The following is a 19,460-nucleotide window of genomic DNA, read 5'->3' as shown; positions in this document are numbered from 1 at the left end:
AGATTCATCTTCTTCTTTTTAGTATACGGAGCGTGCCGAACTAACAAGGGCCGAAACATGTTTAAGAATTGAAAAATATGTTGAAGTTGAAGAATTTTTTTAAGCTCGGAGAAGAGTAAAGAAGACTAGATGTGTGGATGTGAATTTGGAGTTGAAATGGAGAGTATTTATAGAACTCAAAAACTATAGCCGTAAGATCACAAGAGTTTTAAACCGTCCAGATTCAGCCGTTCGCGCTTCCGTGAAAAACACAACGCTTTTAGGAAAGACACTGACGCGTGAAGTAACAACTGGCGTTGCAAGGACAAGCGCTAGCGTTGTTGGCTCAAGCGTCAGCGTTGGTGCCAAGGCCGTCCGTCCTTCCACCACGCGTGTGCTACATATGCATAATCCACATCCATTTTTCATGTTTGTTGAGTCCATAACGGGAACAAAATGAACAAACTTTAGGAACAACTCTAAGGAATTACATGTTGTTGCTTTTTCCATATCATTCACGTGTATATATAAGTTTTATTCTTTTTTGAAGCATGCATATATAACCATCAGATCTCGATAATAAATTGTTAGCTGAGAACATTAAATTTTGGCAACTGTATTATCCCACTCCCGACCTAAATGTTATAAATGAGAATAAAGCCCAAACTTAGAATCAATATAGAATAAGAAAAGTAGCAAACAGAAATGGGTTGTGCAGCAAAAATGAAGATGATCAGCAGGAGTATTTGCCTGAATTTTCTTCTATGTTTTACGGTAGTCATGTGTTTCTTTTCACGTAAGTATCCGGCGATTTCTTACTTGGTCATTTTTTTAATGAAATTTTCTTTTCTGTAGACCATTTTTATTTATGTTTCCAGCTGATTTGATCAAAACGAACGAGAAAAGATGTTATATAGAAGATTGCAATTGGTTACACAGTACTACTTGGTTAATTTTGATATAGTTGCTATGAACTCGCAGATACTGCTATTGCTGCTATGAAATGCAAGTCTGGTGAGACATTTGCCTCAACTGGCACTTTGGTTTGCCTCACTTGCAACCCTCAATGTGCAAGCGCTTGTCCCAAGGGCAGTACAGTTACCAAAACCAATTGTGTTCCAATCAGGTTCCTAGACACACCTTTGTGTGAGTGTTGCTGTAAAATGCCACCGCCACCACCACCCCCACCTTCACCCCCACCACCACCGCCGCCTCCCTCCCCACCCCCGCCATCACCACCACCATCACCTCCCCCACCATCTCCATCACCACCCCCACCATCACCACCACCACCGTCGCCATCACCCCCACCACCTCCCAGCTGCCCTCAAGTCTGTCCAAGTGAGTTTGAGTTCCAGTCGTCACCTGACCAGCCACCGTGCACATATAAGCTGGCTAGTCAGATCATGATTATGTAAAGGAATTGTTAAATATAGCTAGCTAGCCAAATATGCTACTAGAGCTAGCTTATCGTTATATCTGTCATCAGTCTGGTGTTACAGAGAGATGTTGTATTTGCATTAATTGTGTTTCGAAATAAGAATGTGATGGGTCCGTATAAATCGCTAGTAATGGTAAGAAGTTACTTGGACAGCCATGACTGGATCATGACAATGGATTCAGTAATTCTTACTAGCTAGTTATTTTCGGAGAACAGTATCATGTATCGAAGAATTAATACTCAATAAAAATAATTATTTTGATAAATTAATATCTTCCTTAAAATAATGATACCTTTTGATCCCACGGCTTTTAATTTATCGAAGTGCAATTTTCTGGTTTCACTAGCTACATTGTGCATGTATCAACTATATAAGACCATCCCGAAAAACGCTCTAAATGCAACTGGAAATTGGCTAACAAAGGATGTCGACCACCCTACACGAGGTATAACTGGATAAGATAATGCAGGCCATTGGCATCATTTACTGATCGGTGTATCCTGCAGATTCGAATGACTTGATTAGTTGAGATGGTCCTGCCGGTCAAGTGGAAAAAAAAGTATCTAAAAAAGCAATTTACTGCAGGTTCCAATAATTGTTCGTACGAGAATGACGCGCATAAATCAGATATTTGTGTGGTGCACCCGATTCAATAATTTAGCTGTAAAGAATTTAAATTATCTTGTTTTGTTTTCTTTCCCCGTATCGTGATTCACATGTAGAAATGTATGTGGTGCTGGTAAGCTAGTACTGTACAAGCCTGCAGCACAGTAAATTTTAGTAACTGCTTTTTCCTACTCTGATCTAACACATTACGATTATAAATAGATCCAACTTCAGATTGATATACAACGATTTCCGGTTAACGGAAATGGGTATTGCGAAAGAAATCAAGATGGCCAACAGGAGTAGTTGCCTTAATTTTGTTCTAGCTCTTCTGTTTTCTATGGCAGTACTCTTCATGTCTTCACGTAAGTATATTTAACAAGTTCTGCTTCGGGCCACTAGAAATTTGTAAATTAGTCAATAGTTGCGTACACATGAATCAACTAGGGTTTGCTGCCGCAGCCTGTACAATGTAGCATCTTAGTCTATCAGTAAATTCAGTCTCTTCCATATAATCTCATGATCGTACAAGGATCCGCCATCCCGCCGGAACATATATATGTAGGATCAGAACATATACCTGAAATCTGATGAATTAATTGCTATAATCTCATGGTCAACGCCTAATTTTGATATTGTTTGCCGTTAATTTGTTGTTGCACAGATACTGCTAATGCTATTCAATGCAAGTCCGGTGAGATATTTGCATCTCAAGTCGCTGTGGTTTGCCCCCCTTGTATAAACTCATGTGAAGTCGCATGTCCCCATGGCAGTACAGTCACTAGCACCAACTGTGAATATCGGCTTTTTAAGTTGCCTTTATGCGAGTGTTGTTGTAAGATGCCGCCACCACCACCACCATCGCCGCCCCCACCATCTCCGCCTCCGCCCCCGCCATCTCCACCACCACCATCGCCGCCCCCACCATCTCCACCACCGCCATCACCATCGCCGCCCCCACCATCGCCCCCGCCGCCATCCCCGTCTCCACCTCCACCATCGGTGCCACCACCTCCCAGCTGCACAGAAGAGTGTCCATATGAGATGGAATTCACAGCCTCACCTGACCAGGAGCAACCGTGCAGATACGTGCTGGCAGATGCTAATCAGATTATGATGGAGTAGGCACCAAAAGAGTTAACGTAATACTAGTAATATTTAAGGAAGCTTGTTCAGCAGATTTTGTTGTATAGGCACTGTGTTTTGATGTCAATGTGAAATAAGAATTGAGAGTGTCGTGCCAGTCCACATTCCAATATAAAGTGCTTTGACCAGTCAAAATCCTTTCTTATTATATATATATAACCCTCTAGTTAAGACTTTTTAAAATCCGAGCAAGGGCTAAAATGGTACTTGCAAAAGGAGATTTCAGATATTTCAAATAGAAAACCGAAGAAATTCCTTCAAGAAAATTGTGTTACAAAGAAGTGCCTCTCCCTCTCATATGTATGGATTAGAGTTATCAATGTTGAATGTTTAAACCGACTAAAGATACAGAGAGATTAGAGATAAGAGACATAGTCACAGAAACATTATGTCAACCTATTAACCAAAGCAATTGACGCCCAAATTTAGAATCACAGAGCTACAATTGATCAAACCAGCATTGTGTAATTTCTAAGCTCACAAGGTTTTGCAAATATGAGCACCACGCAAGGAGGAAAACGGTGAATAAATGAAGTCATTTATTTGCATTCTAAATGTATAGATTTAATGTAAGAGATGATTATATGGTTAGGTTTTCTTTTGTTTGATGTTATTATTATGATTTGGATGTTGTAAATGAAATAATGTATGTGCACCAACTGTTTGATAAAATGCGTCATTGGTCCGTGTGTGTGACCAAGTGAACTATTTCTGAAACTGTGTTCCAAAATTACAATGTTATCAGCTATCTAGTTGGTTTCATAACAAAAAAAAAATTGAACATATTCTTTAACCTTTAGGTGACAAGGCATATTTGAACTATAATGGTCATCAATTACAAATACTTTCTGTTTTTTGTTTATGATTTGCATGGTATAGTAAATATATTCTAACTCAAGGAGATTTTCCACCATCTCGTGTCAATTCTACTTCCCACCTAAAGATAATACAACAAATTGAAAGAGGCTTCAATTATGGAGGTGAATATTTGGAAATTTTCAAGAAGACGTCAGTTGGGCATTTACTTGATATGAACGGTTCCAAATTTAGTGGTGCAACTGTCAACTCTATGCTGCGAAGAATGCTTGAGCCTCTTGAAGGTGACGATCCAGATTCTATGTACTTTCGCATTGGAGGTAAAGTCATCAAGTATGGAAAGCGGGAGTCTAAGCTCATGACGGGTTTGAGTTTCAAGGGAAGTGATGTCATTCCTCCTCATGGCTGCGTTAACTATGCTGGATCAGATCTGGTTGGTAAATATTTTCCTGGAAAGAGAAGTATCAACTTAGAAGAATTGTCTAGAAAGTTTGATTCTATCGAGCAGTCAATGGATAAAGTGAAACTCGGGCTGGTTCTACTAGTACAGGGTGTCTTAATTGGCGCCGACTATCCACATGAAGTTAATCTTGCATACTTCAGCATGGTGGAAAACATTGAGAAGTTCAATACGTTCCCATGGGGAAAGCTGTGTCACCGGAGGATGCTGAAATGTTTTAGAACTGCTGTCAGCGGGAAAAATGAAAGCAAGGCAGCTATAATTACTCATAAATTGTATGGATTCCATACACATTTCAGGTACACGGCATATAATTGTTTATAAGTTTAGTTTAGAAATGAGGTTGAATAATTGTATTTACGTTTGCTTTTCAAATGCTGTAGGTCTGGGCCTTTGAAAGCATTCCACTGCTACAAAAGACTTTTGCTAAGAGATCAGAATTCAAACATTTTCCACGCGTGCTGCATTTTTCTTTGAACAGCATGGTTCCAGAGTCTTTTGCAGTGGAAAATATGTTGACATCTAAGTAGGTGTGTTCAGTTAACAGTTTTCTATATCCCCTTAGAGTTTATTAGCGAAGTCCCACTTCTAGTCCTGCATTATACATTTTATTTCTTTATGTAGATTGAAGTCCTGACTTGCATAGAACCTACAGAGGGAGAGATGGCGTTAAAGCACATGTGCTCTGTCCTCCTGATGTCTGCTGACTTGTCAGAATCAGAAGATGGTGATGAGGACAAAGCTGAGGAGATGGAGATATCGACAGAAATGCAATTTGCAAGACTGGGAGGCAGCTAAGGATAAAGAAGATGGAACACAAACACAAGCACCTTAATCCTGTCCCAACCAGGTTCTCTCTTTAGTTGGTTGAACACTAAATGATTCATTATTTGATTCATAGTGATTGTTTTTAACTCAAGTAGGTGTTTTAATTCAGGATTCCCAGCTTTTGAGAGAGGTATTTACACAGGTTAAGGAACTCACGTCAAAGGTTTCCAGAATGGACGAAGAGATGTCAAAACTTAAAGATAGTGACAACCGCAATTACCAGGCTTCTATGGACATGGTAATCTAGTTTTTGGAATGTCAAGTTCAGTGTCTTAAGTGAAAAACCCTGACCCTGCGCAGCTTAAGGGTCTTGTTTCCGTAAAACATTTATCCATTTCTTCCTAAAGATAGGTCCCCGTGGTGAAATGATGCTAGTTTAGCGGAAAATGACATGTACAAAATCCGTGGAAAACAGTGCCTAATGTTTTGATATCATAAAATCGGTCTTGATTATAAGGATTCAGTGTACTTACCTGTCTTTATTATTACTATATATTAGAACTATATATATTGATTTTTTTTGGGGTAAAATGGTGTGTTGCTGAAGCAGGAGGTTGTAGATGAAGATGAGAGGCTGAAAGGCCTTACAAATGACTTGGGTGAGGAGGTCTACAAGGCCGTCATGACTGTTCTTTCGGAGATGAATGACTACAGTCTGAGTAGAAGGTATACTTTTCCTGAATGGAGGAACTTTAGAAATGGTGGAATGGAGATACTGATGGAAGTTGCTTCATGTACACTGGAACAATGGAGGGCCCTTAAGAAAAGATTGGAAAATGATAAAGAAATCAAGAGTCTGGAAATTAAAATGAAAGAAATGAAGTACGAGAATAAGAACTTGATGTATCAGAATGACGAGCTACGTAAACATTATAATGAAGGTACTCTATGTGGTCATGGGATTCAAATTTTTTAGAGTTAAGTCATTGGATTGAATTAAGAAAAACTTAAGATGACTTCAGTTTCAAGTTAGCGACAAATGAGTTCTACACAATAAAGTGCTACTTTCATTTTTTCCCTCTCTTCTCCCTTAAAAGCTAAGTTAAATGATAATATATTTCTTTTGATGGTGCAATGCTCTTATAGTTTTGATATTTAATTTGGTGTTTGTATCATATTCATTAGAAATAAACAAGATGCAACTGGACCATAAAAATCATTTGGAAATGATCATCAGAGAGCATGAAGATCTTAAATCGGAAGTGGAATCGCTACGGAAGGAGGTAATTTCTGTGATTGATCATTTAAGTTTAAATTAAATTAGTTGTATGATATCTAGCCCAATAGATAAGTTTGTAGATATTGTTGAAGGATTGAAGCTGGTAAAGAACCAAAAACCGAGTTACTGTAGTAAGTAGCATGATGGAGGAGTGTACTTTTTCACATGTTATAAGGCACTCCAGTAAGTCTCCACTATTGAAGAATCCAGATACTTGATTCTACCGAAAGGCTAAGTAACTGTTGTAGTGTAATGCGATTGAGATATAGAATTCTGATACTATTGAAGTCGTTAACAATTTTTCTTTTTTTCTTTTTTGAGTATTCGGTTTGTGATGAAAAGTAGTTATCTTGAAATGGTTTTAGCATGGGAGCAGAGGAAGTTACATGAAATCGAATTGAGAAATGCTGTAGAGAAAAAGATTTAAACTAATTGCTGTAATAATTAGGAATTCCGTGATATACAAACTATGACAACTTGAATATCATGTAGTTTATTCTCTTCTTGTAACTGTTGATATCAGAGATTAGAAGAGGATCTTCGAAAGGGAAGAATTGACCTTGAAAATGACATGGCCAGAGATAAAATGGAATCAGAACTCGAGGCATCCAACTGTAAGATAAAAGAGATGAGTGAGAAATTGAAAAAGATGGAAAGAGAACATGATGATCTTGAATATCTGAACCAAATTCTTATTGCCAAGGAGCGTAGAAGCAATGATGAGCTGCAGGAAGCTCGTAAAGAACTGACCAAGGTGAGTTCTCTCTCTCAAATAGGAAAAAAAAAAAAAAAAATCTTAAAACAGTTTCCATATGTTCATCTTGTATTTATTAAGAGACTCAATTGGAGGTGGTAACTATTGGAGCCACCCTATGTAACTGTCATGTGAGCTATTGAATTCTTATGCTTTAACAGTCTTTCGGATGGTGGGTTCCTCATTAGCTACCTTGATGTAGCTAGAGTTGTAGATGAACTAATATTACTTGTGGTGGCTGAACAAACATCCATTGGCTTGTAGGAACTAAGTGAAATGTCTAGTCGTGCTTTTATCGGGGTTAAGAGAATGGGAGAGCTTGAACTTAAGCCATTTTATGATATGTGCAAAAGGAAATATTGCAGTGATGAAGCAAATGTGAAAGCCGTAGAGATCTGCACCTCTTGGGAAGCATGTCTTAGAGACCCACATTGGCATCCTTTTAAAATCATTGAAGTTGGGAATAACCTTCAGGTATCTTTCTCCAATCTACTTCTGTTTGATGGACTTGCTTTGTGCATGAATTTATGCAATTTATATTGAAACTTCTTTCCATTTTATCCTAAGAATTTCTTGTGCCCATTGTTATGTTCGGGACGGCAGAAAATTTACTTTTGTGGTTTTAATTATGGAAGGTCCGTGGGTTCATTTCTCATCCGAGGGGTTTTGTTTCTTATTTCTAAGTTGTGTGCCCTTTCATTGATTTTGTTAATACCGTATAATATTGGTTGGAGAAATGGTACACTGTGGTATTAGTCCCCAAAGAAGAATGGAATAGTCACTTATTATCATCACTGATTCCTTGGAGTTACCCTGACTAAAGAGGGAGTATAAGGTGAAAACATCTGCAGATTGAGACTTTAAGGAATCAAGGAGTGATTGTAGATACAACTTCGTCTACATTCCAAATATCAATGGAAAAAATTAGTCCAAATGTTGTCAATCCTTCACGCGTGATCGTATGGAGTCAGTTTTGATTTTCATGTTTTATAAAAATCAGTGGCTTAACTCTGTTTGTTCTTAATAATACTGCATACGGTGCCTTGATTTGCAGGAGATAATAAATGAAGATGATGAGAAGCTGAGAGGCCTTAGAAACGAGTTTGGTGAAGAAGTGTACAAGGCTGTCACAACCGCCATCATGGAGATGAACGAGTACAATGCAAGTGGGAGGTTTGTTGTTTCAAAACTTTGGAACTTCAGGGAGGGGAGAAAGGCGTCGTTGAATGAAGCAGTTTCCCATCTACTGAAACAGGTGAAGACTCTTAAGCGGAAGAGGACCTGATGTTTGTATGAATTATAAACTTCCAATGTCAGATGTAGTTTTAGTGAAACTTAAAAGTTGGTGCAAGGGGTCTATGTAAATGATTGTATATATCTGTCTTGCGGAGCTTGCGGGTATCAAGGCTATAATGATTGTTAGTCTCTGCACCACATTGCTCTCCCCTTTTGTATCTGTTGCAGGAGGTCTGTGTGTTGTTTTAGCAACGGTCAGCAGTTGCGGTATACCAACCTTTTGTTATGATTATCGCCGGTACTATTTCGAAATATATCACCCAGTTGTAAACTTTTGTTTTAGAGCAGGAAATATGGTTAACACACTAGTGGTTTGTTTTATTAGGTTCATCTCTGTACATTTCCTTCAGAAACTTTAGAAGACTTGGAATTGAATGATTTTAGACACTTGAAACTTTTAAGAGTTCCAAGTTTCTTTATGACTTTCAACTTAAGCAATTCAAACACATTTGCCTGGTTGGATATTTCTGAACCTTGTTCTCAAATTTTTCTCGCTGCCAGAAACTGTGCAAGAAAACTAGCTAATAGTGCTGCACTTGAGGGGTTTAAGTGACTACAAGAAGAATAGCACGGATCATTAACCGGCAACTTCCCTCAAAAGATTGAACTGTCGGATACCGGGAACCGACACGAACTCATATTATATTTTCAGGTTCGGATATTCTATCCTCTTCTACAGTCACATCAGAGAAAGGTAGTTCTTACCAATGGAGCAGTCTCGATTCAGCTTGCTACCCTAATGGAATTGTTGGCTTTTCCACGGTTTTTAGATTCCAAGAAATTGTTCCTCATGGTTTCCATGTGCAGAATCATATGGAAACCATTAGAAACTGGTATAGCAAAATTTAACAAAAGAAAGGAGCTTCTTCGACGGTGATGAAATTTCCAGACGAAGAACATTGTACAGTACTCACAAAGATGTCTCTTATAAGAGTTCACAATGTTGAATGTTTGAACCAGCTAAAGATACAGAGAGAAAGAGTTAAGAGACACAGAAACATCGTGGGAACCAAGCAGGCAATTGACGGTTTTTGCACAAATTTAGCACCACAAAGCTACAATTGCTTCTAAGTTACAAAAGTTTTGCAAGTATGAGCATCGCGCAAGAAGGATGTGTTTCTGAACAAAACCGGTGAGTAAATGAAGTCTTGTTTTTACATTTTTAGTGTATAATTTTCATATGAGATGATATGTGCACAAGTTGTTTGATAAAATGCGTATAAGGCAAACCATGTCACTACTCTCCGTTGCAAAACTACAGTGTTATCAGCCATCTAGTTTTTCATAACAATCTTTTGGATTTTAACATATTTTGTTCTTTCTTGTGAAAAGGCATATTTGAATCATAATGGTTCTTAATAATATGTATTGTTCTGTTTTTTGTTTGTGATTTGCATGGTATAGTAAGTACATTCATCCTCAAGGAGATTTTACACTATCTCGTGTGAATTCATTATCCTACCTAAAGATAATACAGCAAATTAAAGAAGGCTTCAACGATGAATACTTGAAAATCTTCAAGAAGACGTCAATTGGGCATTTACTTGATATGGAGCCGACCAAATTAAATGGTGCAATTATTAACTCTTTGCTACGAAGAGTGATTGAGACTCTTGTAGGTGATGATCCAGATTCTATGTACTTTTGCATTGGAGGTAAAGTTGTAAAGTACGGAATTTGGGAGTCTGCACTCGCGACGGGTTTGAGTTTCAAGGGAAGTGATGTTATTCATTCTCGTGGTTGTGCTGGATCTGAGCTGATTAATAAATACTTTCTTGGCAACAAAAGTATCAAGTTGGAAGAGTTGTCAAGAAAATTTGATTCTGTCGAGCAGTCGGCAGATAAAGCGAAACTCGGACTGGTTCTACTACTCCAGGGTGTTTTAATGGGGGGCGAATATGGAAAAGATGTAAATCTTGCATACTTCCACATGGTAGAAAACATTGAGAAGTTCAACAAATTCCCATGGGGAAAGCTGTGTCAACGGAGGATGCTGAGATGTTTTAGAATTGCTGTCAGCGGGAAAAAGGAGGTGGAGCAAATTGGAAAGGGTAAGCCTAATGCAATAAGCAAGTCAGCTATTGCCGGGCCTGGAAGCTTTAAATCTTGGTATAATTTGTATGGTTTCCCATACGCTTTTCAGGTACATCGCATAGAGTATTTATGAATTTATTTTAGAGATGATCTTGAATAATAAATGGGTATTTATGTTTGCTTTTCAAATGCCATAGGTCTGGGCCTTTGAAATCATTCCAATTCTACGAGAGAGTTTTGCAAGTAGATTACAACCGAAACAATTTCCACTTGTGCTGCATTACTTTTGTGACAGTACACGTCCAGAGTCTTCTGCAGTTGAAAATATACTGACATCTAAGGTGTGTTCACTTAACACTTTTCTATATCCCCTAAATGTTTATTTGCGAAGTCCTACTTTTAATACTGCGTTATACATTTTATTTCTTCATGTAGATTGAAGTCCTGGCTTGCATAAAACCCACAGAGAGGGAGATGTCGTCAAAGCACATGGGATCTGTCCTCCTGATGTCTGTTGACTTATCAGAATCAGAGGATGATGATGAAGACAAAGCCGAGGAGATGGAGATATCGATGGAAATGCAATCTGCAAATGAAACCTGGGAGGCAGCTAAGGGTAAGGATGATGATTCAGAAACACAAGCACCCCAATCCTGTTCTAACCAGGTTCTCTCTTTAGTTGGTTGAACATTAAATGTTTCATTGTTTGGTTCATAGTGATTGTTTTAAACTTAAATGGGTGTTTTCGTACAGGATACCCAGCTTTTGGGAGAGGTTTTTGCACAGGTTAAGGAACTCACATCAAAGGTTTCCAGAATGGACAAAGAGATGTCAAAACTTAAGGAAGATGACAACGGCAATAACCAGGCTTCTATAAAGATGGTAATCTAGTTTTTGGAATGTTAAGTTCAGTGTCTTACGTGAAAAACCCTGCCTCTGCACAGTTTAAGGGTCTTGTTTCGATAAAAAATTTATCCATTTTCTTCCGGAAGATAGGTTTCCATGGTGGACTGATGCTAGCTTAACAGAAACGACATGTGCAAAATCAGTAGAAAATAATGCCTAGTGTTTTGATAGAGTTCGTAAAATAGGTCTTGCAAAATCAGGAGTGATACTATACCTTTGTTATTACTATATATCACAATGAATTATTAAAAAAAATTGGTTAAAATGGCGTTTTGCTGTAGCAGGAGGTTATAGATGAAGATGAGAGGCTGAAAGGCCTTGCGAATGACTTGGGTGAGGAGGTGTACGAGGCCGCCATAACTGTTTTTTCGGAGATGAATGACTACAGTCTGAGCGGAAGGTATAGTATTCCTGAATGGAGGAACTTTAAGAATGGTGGAATGGAGATATTGAAGGAAGTTGCTTCATTTACGCTGGAACAGTGGAGGACCCTTAAGAAAACATTTGAAAATGATAAAGAAATCAAGAGTCTGGAAACGAAAATGAAAGAAATGGAGTACGAGAGTAAGAACTTGATGTATCAGAATGATGAGCTACGTAAACATTATAATAAAGGTACGCTATTTTGTCATGGGATTCGAATTTTCTAGAATAAGACAAAAAAAAATTAAGATAAACTTCAGGTTTAAGTTGGACACAAATGAATTTCGCACAATAATGTGCTGGTTTTGAGTTTTCTGAATTCTTAGCTACTGAAGCTGTAAAAATGTCATCAATTCCATATCGGGATCTTATTAGCTCCTGTTGGTATTGGGCTTTACTTTTTCACTTTTTCCCTCTTTATCCCCTTAAAAGCCGACTAAAATGAAAATAGATTGTTTTGATAGTTCAATGCTTTAATAGTTGTGATATTTAATTTGGTATTTGTTTATATCCATTAGAAATAAACAAGATGCAACAGAACCATAAGAATCATTTGGAAAGGATCAATAGGGAGCATGAAGATCTTAAGTCGGAAATGGAATCGCAAAGGAAAGAGGTAATTTACCGTGACGATTCATTTCATTTCAAATTAGTTGTATGATATCTAGCCCAACAGATAAGTTTCTAGACATTGTTGAAGGACTGAAGCTATTAAAAAACCAAAAGCCGAGTCATGATGGTAGCATGACGGAGGATTGTACCTTTTCACATGTTATAAAGCACTCAAGTAAGTCTCCACTACTAAAAGAGAGCCGTAATAGGATTCATATATAGGAATTTGACACTGTCTATGGGAGCCGTTTAACAGTTTTTCTACATATACATTTTTTTGAGTATTCAGTTTGCAGTGAAAAACAGTAATCTTGAAATGGTTTTCTCATGGAGCAGAGGGAGGTACGCGAAATGGTATTGCGGATTGCTGCAGAGAAAAAGGTTAAACTTTGAACTTACTGCTGTGATGTACTGATAGATTAGATAATTAGGAACTACTTGATATACAAACTATGACAATCTTGGATATCATGTAGTTTATCCTCTTCCTGTAATAGAAGAGGATCTTCTCAAGAAAAGAACTGAACTGGAAAAAGATAGGGCTGGAGGTAAACTGGAATTAGAATTTGAGGTATCCAGCTATAAGATAAAAGGTGTGTGTGAGAAACCGGAAAAAAAGGAAAGACAACATGAATATCTTGAAGATCTGAACCAAATCCTTATTGCCAAGGAGCGGAAAAGCAATGATGAGCTGCAGGAAGCTCGTAAAGAACTGACCAGGGTGAGCTCTCTCTCTCTCTCTCTCTCCCTTTCTCTCTCCCCCCCCCCCCCCCCCCCCCCCCCCCCTCTCTCCTCTCTCTCCCTCTCTCTCTCTCTCTCTCTCTCTCTCCAATTGGCTTGTAGGAACTAAGAGAAATGCCTACTCGTGCTTTTATCGGCGTTAAGAGAATGGGAGAGCTTGAAATGAAACCATTTTATGAGATGTGCAAAGAGAAATATTGTAGTGATGAAGCATATGTGAAAGCCGTAGAGATCTGCACCTCCTGGGAAGCATGTCTTACAGACCCACATTGGCATCCTTTTAAAATCATTGAAGTTGGAAATAACCATCAGGTATCTTTCTCCCATCTGTACTTCTGTTTAATGGACTTGCTTTGTGCATGAATTTATGCAATTTATATTCAAACTTCTTTTCCTTTTATCCTAAAAATTTATTGTGCCGTTTGTTATGTTCGGGACAGCAGAAAGTTTACTTTTGTAGTTTTGTGGAAGGTCCCGTTCGTTCATTTCTCATCTGAGCGGTTTTGTTTTTTATTTCTGAGTTGTCTGCGCTTTCATTGGTTTTGTTAATAGAGTATAATATTGGTTGGAGGAACAGTATATGGCAGTACAATATAGATTGAAATGGTCACTTATTATCTTCACTGATTCCTTGGAGTTACCCTGACTAACAGGGGAGTATAGGGTTAAGACATCTGCAGGTCTGAGACTTTAAGTAACCCAAAGAGAATGTGGAGTGAGTATAGATACAACTTCATCTACATTCCAAATACCAATGTAAAAAATTAGTCCAAGTGTTGTCAATCCTTCGAAAATCAGTTTTGATTTCCCATGTCTTAGATAATCAGTGGCTTAATGTTTTTTATAAATGAAAAAAAATGTGTTATGGCTGCATATGGTGCCTTGATTTGCAGGAGACAATAAATGAAGACAATGAGAAGCTGAGAGGCCTTAGAAACGAGTTTGGTGAGGAAATATACAGGGCTGTCACAACCGCCATCCTGGAGATGAATGAGTACAATGCAAGCGGGAGGTTTGTTGTTTCGGAACTTTGGAACTTCAAGGAGGGGAGGAAGGCGTCATTGAAGGAAGTAGTATCTCATATACTGAAACAGTTGAAGACCCTTAAGCGGAAGAGGACCTGATGTTATTGTTATGGGTATATTTCAAACTTACAGAAAGAATGTTGTGCTGAAATTGGATGTAAATGTAGAGAAACTTGAAGTTGGTGCAAGCAGCATGGATATCCTCAAGGCCATAATGTTATTCTCTGCCCCCACATTGTTCTCCCCTTTCTATCTTTAGCGGGAGGTCTGTATGTGGTTTTAGCAGAGGCAGTTGTCATATTTATGGTCGTAATATTTCGAAATATATCACCAAGTTGTAAGCTTATGTTTTAGAGCGGGGAATGTAGCTAACACACTAGTGGTTTGTTTTATTACATTCATCTGTCTATTCTCCTTCAAATTACATAGAAACTTTGCGAGACTTGGAATTGAACGAGTTTAGATAGTAAAAATTGAATAATTTTAGAAGTTCCAAGATTCTGTGTCTTTCAATTTGTCGCCCCTGCGTTGGGTTTGTAGGAGATTTCTCAACCTTATACCCAAATTGAGGTATGCTGCAAGAAAATGTACCAGAAAAGTAGCTAATAATGCTGCAGCACTTAAATGGTCTAATCACTACAAGAAGTTCTACAAAAGGATTTCTAGTTTCTTTAACAGGGAAGTAAACTCATTGATACGTTTTTATCACAGTAAAGATTCACAGGGGAGTCGACAAAATGCCACATGAATATATTATGGAGGTATCTCTGGTGAAATGCCACATTAATGCTATAAAAATTCTAGACACGGTAGTCAGCAGACATCGAGTGAATTGCAAGAAAAAATTACTCATTCTCAAATCACAAAATTGGTCTAATAATCCTTATATTCTTTTTTGTGGGTGTAAAATAGTATACTCCTCAAATACTCAAAATTCCTATTTCACCTAACAATTTTATTATTTAGTGTAACTATATTTTAACATTGGGCTAAACTGCCCTTACGGAATATAACCCAGTTATGATAAGGCTGAGTATACTGGAGAAATTTTGGGCAATGACACTGAAAATTTTTCATGGCTAAAAGCCTAAACATCACAAAGTTTGAATCCCCTTTCTCTCTGCTCGAAAGCAGATAAGGTGAGCGGATATTTAAAAATAGGCGAGGAAAAGATCCTCACTTACTCTTTTATTATAATAAAAAACCTAATAAAATATATTAATATCAGATTTTGGGCCCACCTTTAGTGTTTTATATAAATAAAACACTCTTGGCATGTTCCTTAATTCCCTTCCTCATCACTAGACTAAGACCTCCCTCCTACATGACGTGGCGCGACTGTACAAGTCCCTTTTTTTTGATACAATCAGCTGGGCTAAAGTCCAAAACCAAAACAAAAAAATTACAACAAAGAAAAAGCTAGAAAAAAGAAAACAAAAACAAGAAACAAGAATCAACCAACGGCCCAAGGCCTAGATTAAATCTATCTCCAGTACACTTTCCCATTTTTATCCTCCAGGATTATGACTTGTAACTCATGACTGAATTGCTCAGGATTCAATCTGACAAATTTGGATCTTGGGTGATATCTAGCCAAAAGATCTGCAGCTCTATTTATTTCCCTGTAACAATGGCTGATCTAAACACTTTCAAAAACACTCAACATGGCATTGATTCTTCTCCAGATGTGAAACAGATTCCATAGAGGTTTAGGTTCTATCTTCTTTAGTAAGAGAAAAATAGTCATAAAATCTATACAGATATGTATATTTGGAATATGATGATGAATAGATAGCTGTAATCCTAATTCAACTCCTTGCAGTTCATGACCAGTGAATGAGATAGGTAGACAACCACCAAAACCACTACCCACAACATCACCATGTTCAGTCCTGAGAATATCCCCAAACCCAGTAGTAGTTTCTTTTAAAGAACCATCAAAATTTATCATAATGACATTAGATTTGGGACCAAGCCATCTACACTCTTTCCAGACTTTATGGGTGAAAGTGCAATCCACATTTCAGTTCATAAGAAATCTTATATTTTCAGGGATATCAATGACAGTTCTAGAGTAAGTGCTCAGTTTAAGTTGAATATCATTAATAATAAGCACACTTACTTGGTGGATAGAGCAAGTCTTCTTTGCAAAAATTCTATTATTCCTATCCCTCCAAATCTGATATATGAATCCAGTAAATACTAGCTTTTTAATGGAGCTGATGAGATCATTACCAGAAAAATAAGCAATACACCATTGAATTTCAACCTCCCAAGAGGGAGTAGCACCTCTAACATAGCCTATCCTCAGAAGTAGTCCTTCCCAAATAAGAGCATAAAAATGGCAGTCATGGAAAAGGTGAGCAACAGATTCAGAACCATTATCACAAAGCACACACTTATCATTTTCACTAACTCCCCATTTAAGTAATTTGTCTCTAGTTTTAAGTCTTCCATGCAGGGCCAACCAAGATATAAAAGAGTGTCTAGGGATATGCAGTTTGAACCAAATTAAAGAATGACATCTGACAATTTCTTGATGAATTGATATTTCTTTCTAAGTATCCTTTAAGGAGAACTGTCCCTTAGAGTTGGGTTCCCATATAATAATGTCTTCCCCATTAGTATCAAAATCAGCATCTGAAATTTGAGAGAATATTTTTGTCACAGACTCAGAGTTAGGATCAAGTAAGTTCCATTTATTATCAGTAAGAAAATCAGTTACTTTAACCTTTGAATTGGGAAAATAATCTGCAAGAATATTTGGATCCACCCAATCAGTAAGTTTACCTTTAGGGTGCCAGCTATCAATAAGAAAATTAGTTTTAGTCCCATCTCCAAGTATGAATCCAATATGAGAATGAGCCAAACTTCTATGCTCAAGAACTCTTCTCCAGCACCAAGAAGAATCCTGAGGAGTATTCAAACACCAAAAATCCCTATTCTTGATAAGATTCTTCCGCACCCAATGAGTCTGTATAATATGCTTACCAGAGATAATATCTCATATATGTCTGAGTTTGGAAGCAATATTTGAAGTAGAAAGATCTTTTATGTTTTAACCCCCTTCTCCATAATATAAGCAAATAGTACTCAGCTAATAGGGTTATGCTTCTTACCAAGATTAGAGCCAGACCACAAGAACCTCGTAAAAATAGAATTCAGTTCATCAATAACTCTTTTTGGAAGGATGAAACAAGTTAGCCAAAAATGAACCATGCCAGTGAGTACAACCTTGATCAATCTTACTCTACCAGGAAAAGCTAACTTTTTAGCTTTTCAAGACTTAACTCTTACAATGACTTTAGCAATGAGAGGCAAGCAATCTGCATAGGAAAGTCTTATGGATAATAAAGGAATGCCAAGATATCTGACAGGAAGGGTACTAGAAGAACAATCAATACATTTAATAATATCATCTAGAACCCTTGAATCAATAGAAGAAGAATAAAGAGCAGCACTAAGAGAACCTTTGAAGAAGACTAAGACATCATCAACAAAACAGATGTGAATAAGCTTTGTCAAAGAACATCTAGGATGGAATCCATAACTACCATTATCAATGTGCTGCTTTAAGATACTATTGAAAATTTCCAGAACAATCACAAAAAGATAAGGAGATAAAGGATAGCCTTGTCTCAAACCTCTTTTAACACAAAAAAAAACCATAAGGGGGTCCATTTATAAGTACAGAGTACTTTGCAGTAGACATACATAAGGATATCCAATAAATAAACTTGTCAGGGAATCCCATCTTTTTCTTTGTGCTCAAAACTGCTTGCCAACTCACAGTATCATAAGCTTTTTTGAGATCAATCTTAAGAGAGCATCTAGGAGAGCCACTAGTTCTATGATAATTTCTGACAATCTCATGAGAAACAAGAATATTATCCTGAATAGATCTTCCAACAATGAAAGAATATTGATTCTCACTAATCAAGTTTTGCATAACATTTTTCATCCTAAGAGAGATAATTTTAGTAATGCATTTATAAACTACATTACAACAGGAAATATGTCTGTAATCAGTTAACTAAGAAGGATTGTCACATTTTGCAACCATTGTAATAAAGGTACTATTGATCTCTTTCATCATCTTGGATTTAGAGAAGAAGTTTGTGATAGCTGCCACAAAATCATCACCCACAATGGCCCAGCAGACTTTGAAGAAGTGACTTGAAAAACCATCTGGGCCAGGGGCCTTACTTAAACCAATAGTGGAGAGAGCAAGAACAATTTCATCTATAGAAACATCTTTGATAAGATTATCAGCTACAGTTGAGTCTACTAGACTATTAAAAGTGAGAGCATCAACTAACTCAGGAGAAGTAGCAAGCATACCTTTCTTATCAAATAAAGAAGAGAAGAAAGTAATGCACTCATTAGCAATAGGTCCATCTTCATCCAAAGTATCACCATTCTAAGAAGTAAGAGTTAGAATATTGTTTCTAGACCTTCTTTCCTTCACTGAATTAAGGAAAAAAAATAATTTGAATCACCAAGATTAAGCCATTGTACTCTTGATTTCTGTTGGAGCATAGATTCTTCATACTTTACAAGAGTATCATACTTTCCCACAACAGCTCTTTCTTCCCTATCCAGATGGGTACTCAAAGGATGATGCTGAATTTGAATTTTGAGTATCCTGCATATCTTTCTTAGCTTCCAGAACTTTAGCAGATAAGTATTGAAATCTCTCTTTTTTCCATTTAATAATAATGTGCTCAAGTCTCTTGAGTTTAGAGACTAAAACAAAGGGATTACCATCTACTTTATGCTGCCAGGAATTTTTAACCAACTCAAGAAAATCAGGTTCCTCAATCACAAAATTATAAAAACGAAAAGGAGGAGGGTCATGTTTTCTTTTCTCATAAATAGTATCCAAAGCAGGGGAATGATCAGAAACTCCTTGAGTAAGAAATTCAGCTTTTGAGTCAATAAACTGATCAATCCATTCTAAATTAACAATAATTCTATCCAATTTAGAAGCAATTCTGCCAGCACCTTGTTGTTGATTCCACCAAGTAAGTTGACAACAAGAAAAAGGAAGATCAAATAAACTAGTTTCATGAATATAGTTTTGAAAATCATTTAGTTGACTAGCAGTCACAGTAGCTCCACCGACTTTCTCATGAGAATAAAATATGGAGTTAAAATCTCCCATGACCATCCA

At 37.3% G+C, this 19,460-nt stretch overlaps 4 protein-coding genes across 7 annotated transcripts; 3 read left to right on the top strand and 1 right to left on the bottom strand.

Annotated features, from left to right (window-relative positions):
- Positions 1-663: 663 nt before the first annotated feature.
- LOC113338989 (sulfated surface glycoprotein 185-like) lies at positions 664-1,686 on the top strand. The gene is made up of 2 exons (XM_026584387.1): positions 664-775; positions 961-1,686. The coding sequence occupies exons 1-2, from the start codon at positions 685-687 to the stop codon at positions 1,395-1,397; spliced, it is 528 nt and encodes a 175-aa protein (XP_026440172.1). The 5' UTR covers positions 664-684; the 3' UTR covers positions 1,398-1,686.
- Positions 1,687-2,182: 496 nt separating this feature from the next.
- On the top strand, positions 2,183-8,828 carry LOC113338283 (factor of DNA methylation 4-like). 3 transcript variants are annotated; one of them, XM_026583727.1, is made up of 10 exons: positions 2,183-2,392; positions 2,692-4,748; positions 4,833-4,979; positions 5,074-5,299; positions 5,387-5,515; positions 5,828-6,158; positions 6,403-6,500; positions 7,020-7,250; positions 7,515-7,724; positions 8,305-8,828. In XM_026583727.1, the coding sequence occupies exons 5-10, from the start codon at positions 5,450-5,452 to the stop codon at positions 8,533-8,535; spliced, it is 1,167 nt and encodes a 388-aa protein (XP_026439512.1). In that variant the 5' UTR covers positions 2,183-2,392; positions 2,692-4,748; positions 4,833-4,979; positions 5,074-5,299; positions 5,387-5,449; the 3' UTR covers positions 8,536-8,828. The 3 variants fall into 3 exon arrangements, with proteins under 3 accessions (XP_026439512.1, XP_026439510.1, XP_026439511.1); XM_026583725.1 differs by having other exon boundaries at positions 5,825-6,158; XM_026583726.1 differs by lacking the exons at positions 2,183-2,392; positions 2,692-4,748 and having other exon boundaries at positions 4,956-4,979; positions 5,105-5,299; positions 5,825-6,158.
- A 376-nt stretch (positions 8,829-9,204) lies between these two features.
- On the top strand, positions 9,205-14,771 carry LOC113339014. 2 transcript variants are annotated; one of them, XR_003354915.1, is made up of 11 exons: positions 9,205-9,678; positions 9,951-10,689; positions 10,778-10,921; positions 11,016-11,246; positions 11,334-11,462; positions 11,768-12,101; positions 12,428-12,525; positions 12,858-12,902; positions 12,998-13,242; positions 13,407-13,574; positions 14,156-14,771. XR_003354915.1 is itself a non-coding variant. In XM_026584415.1 (9 exons), the coding sequence occupies exons 1-9, from the start codon at positions 9,638-9,640 to the stop codon at positions 13,013-13,015; spliced, it is 1,779 nt and encodes a 592-aa protein (XP_026440200.1). In that variant the 5' UTR covers positions 9,205-9,637; the 3' UTR covers positions 13,016-13,270. The 2 variants fall into 2 exon arrangements, 1 of the variants encoding a protein (XP_026440200.1); XM_026584415.1 differs by lacking the exons at positions 13,407-13,574; positions 14,156-14,771 and having other exon boundaries at positions 12,998-13,270.
- A 1,539-nt stretch (positions 14,772-16,310) lies between these two features.
- LOC113338492 lies at positions 16,311-18,626 on the bottom strand. Its single transcript, XM_026583903.1, has 5 exons — positions 18,365-18,626; positions 17,986-18,283; positions 17,585-17,867; positions 16,867-17,198; positions 16,311-16,773 (listed from the first exon to the last, which is right to left on the bottom strand). Exons 1-5 carry the CDS (start codon positions 18,624-18,626, stop codon positions 16,311-16,313), a joined length of 1,638 nt encoding a protein of 545 aa, XP_026439688.1.
- Positions 18,627-19,460: the final 834 nt, after the last annotated feature.

Source organism: Papaver somniferum, unplaced genomic scaffold, assembly GCF_003573695.1.
Source record: "Papaver somniferum cultivar HN1 unplaced genomic scaffold, ASM357369v1 unplaced-scaffold_19, whole genome shotgun sequence".
Taxonomy (NCBI): Eukaryota; Viridiplantae; Streptophyta; class Magnoliopsida; order Ranunculales; family Papaveraceae; genus Papaver; species Papaver somniferum.
This window is presented reverse-complemented; position numbering and strand designations above follow the sequence as displayed.

Bases quoted from the DNA above. Each gene is read 5' to 3' on its own strand.
- LOC113338989 (XM_026584387.1), top strand. From the start codon at position 685: ATGGGTTGTGCAGCAAAAATGAAGATGATCAGCAGGAGTATTTGCCTG. The intron at 776-960 runs GTAAGTATCCGG...ATGAACTCGCAG, and splicing joins AGTCATGTGTTTCTTTTCAC to ATACTGCTATTGCTGCTATG.
- LOC113338283 (XM_026583725.1), top strand. From the start codon at position 5,450: ATGGACGAAGAGATGTCAAAACTTAAAGATAGTGACAACCGCAATTAC. The intron at 6,501-7,019 runs GTAATTTCTGTG...TGTTGATATCAG, and splicing joins TGGAATCGCTACGGAAGGAG to AGATTAGAAGAGGATCTTCG. The intron at 7,251-7,514 runs GTGAGTTCTCTC...ATTGGCTTGTAG, and splicing joins CTCGTAAAGAACTGACCAAG to GAACTAAGTGAAATGTCTAG.
- LOC113339014 (XM_026584415.1), top strand. From the start codon at position 9,638: ATGAGCATCGCGCAAGAAGGATGTGTTTCTGAACAAAACCG. The intron at 10,690-10,777 runs GTACATCGCATA...CAAATGCCATAG, and splicing joins GTTTCCCATACGCTTTTCAG to GTCTGGGCCTTTGAAATCAT. The intron at 11,247-11,333 runs GTTCTCTCTTTA...GTTTTCGTACAG, and splicing joins CCCAATCCTGTTCTAACCAG to GATACCCAGCTTTTGGGAGA.
- LOC113338492 (XM_026583903.1), bottom strand. From the start codon at position 18,626: ATGCTTGCTACTTCTCCTGAGTTAGTTGATGCTCTCACTTTTAATAGT. The intron at 18,284-18,364 runs GTACCTTTATTA...GTTGTAATGTAG, and splicing joins GATGATGAAAGAGATCAATA to TTTATAAATGCATTACTAAA. The intron at 16,774-16,866 runs GTTCTCCTTAAA...GCATATCCCTAG, and splicing joins GAACCCAACTCTAAGGGACA to ACACTCTTTTATATCTTGGT.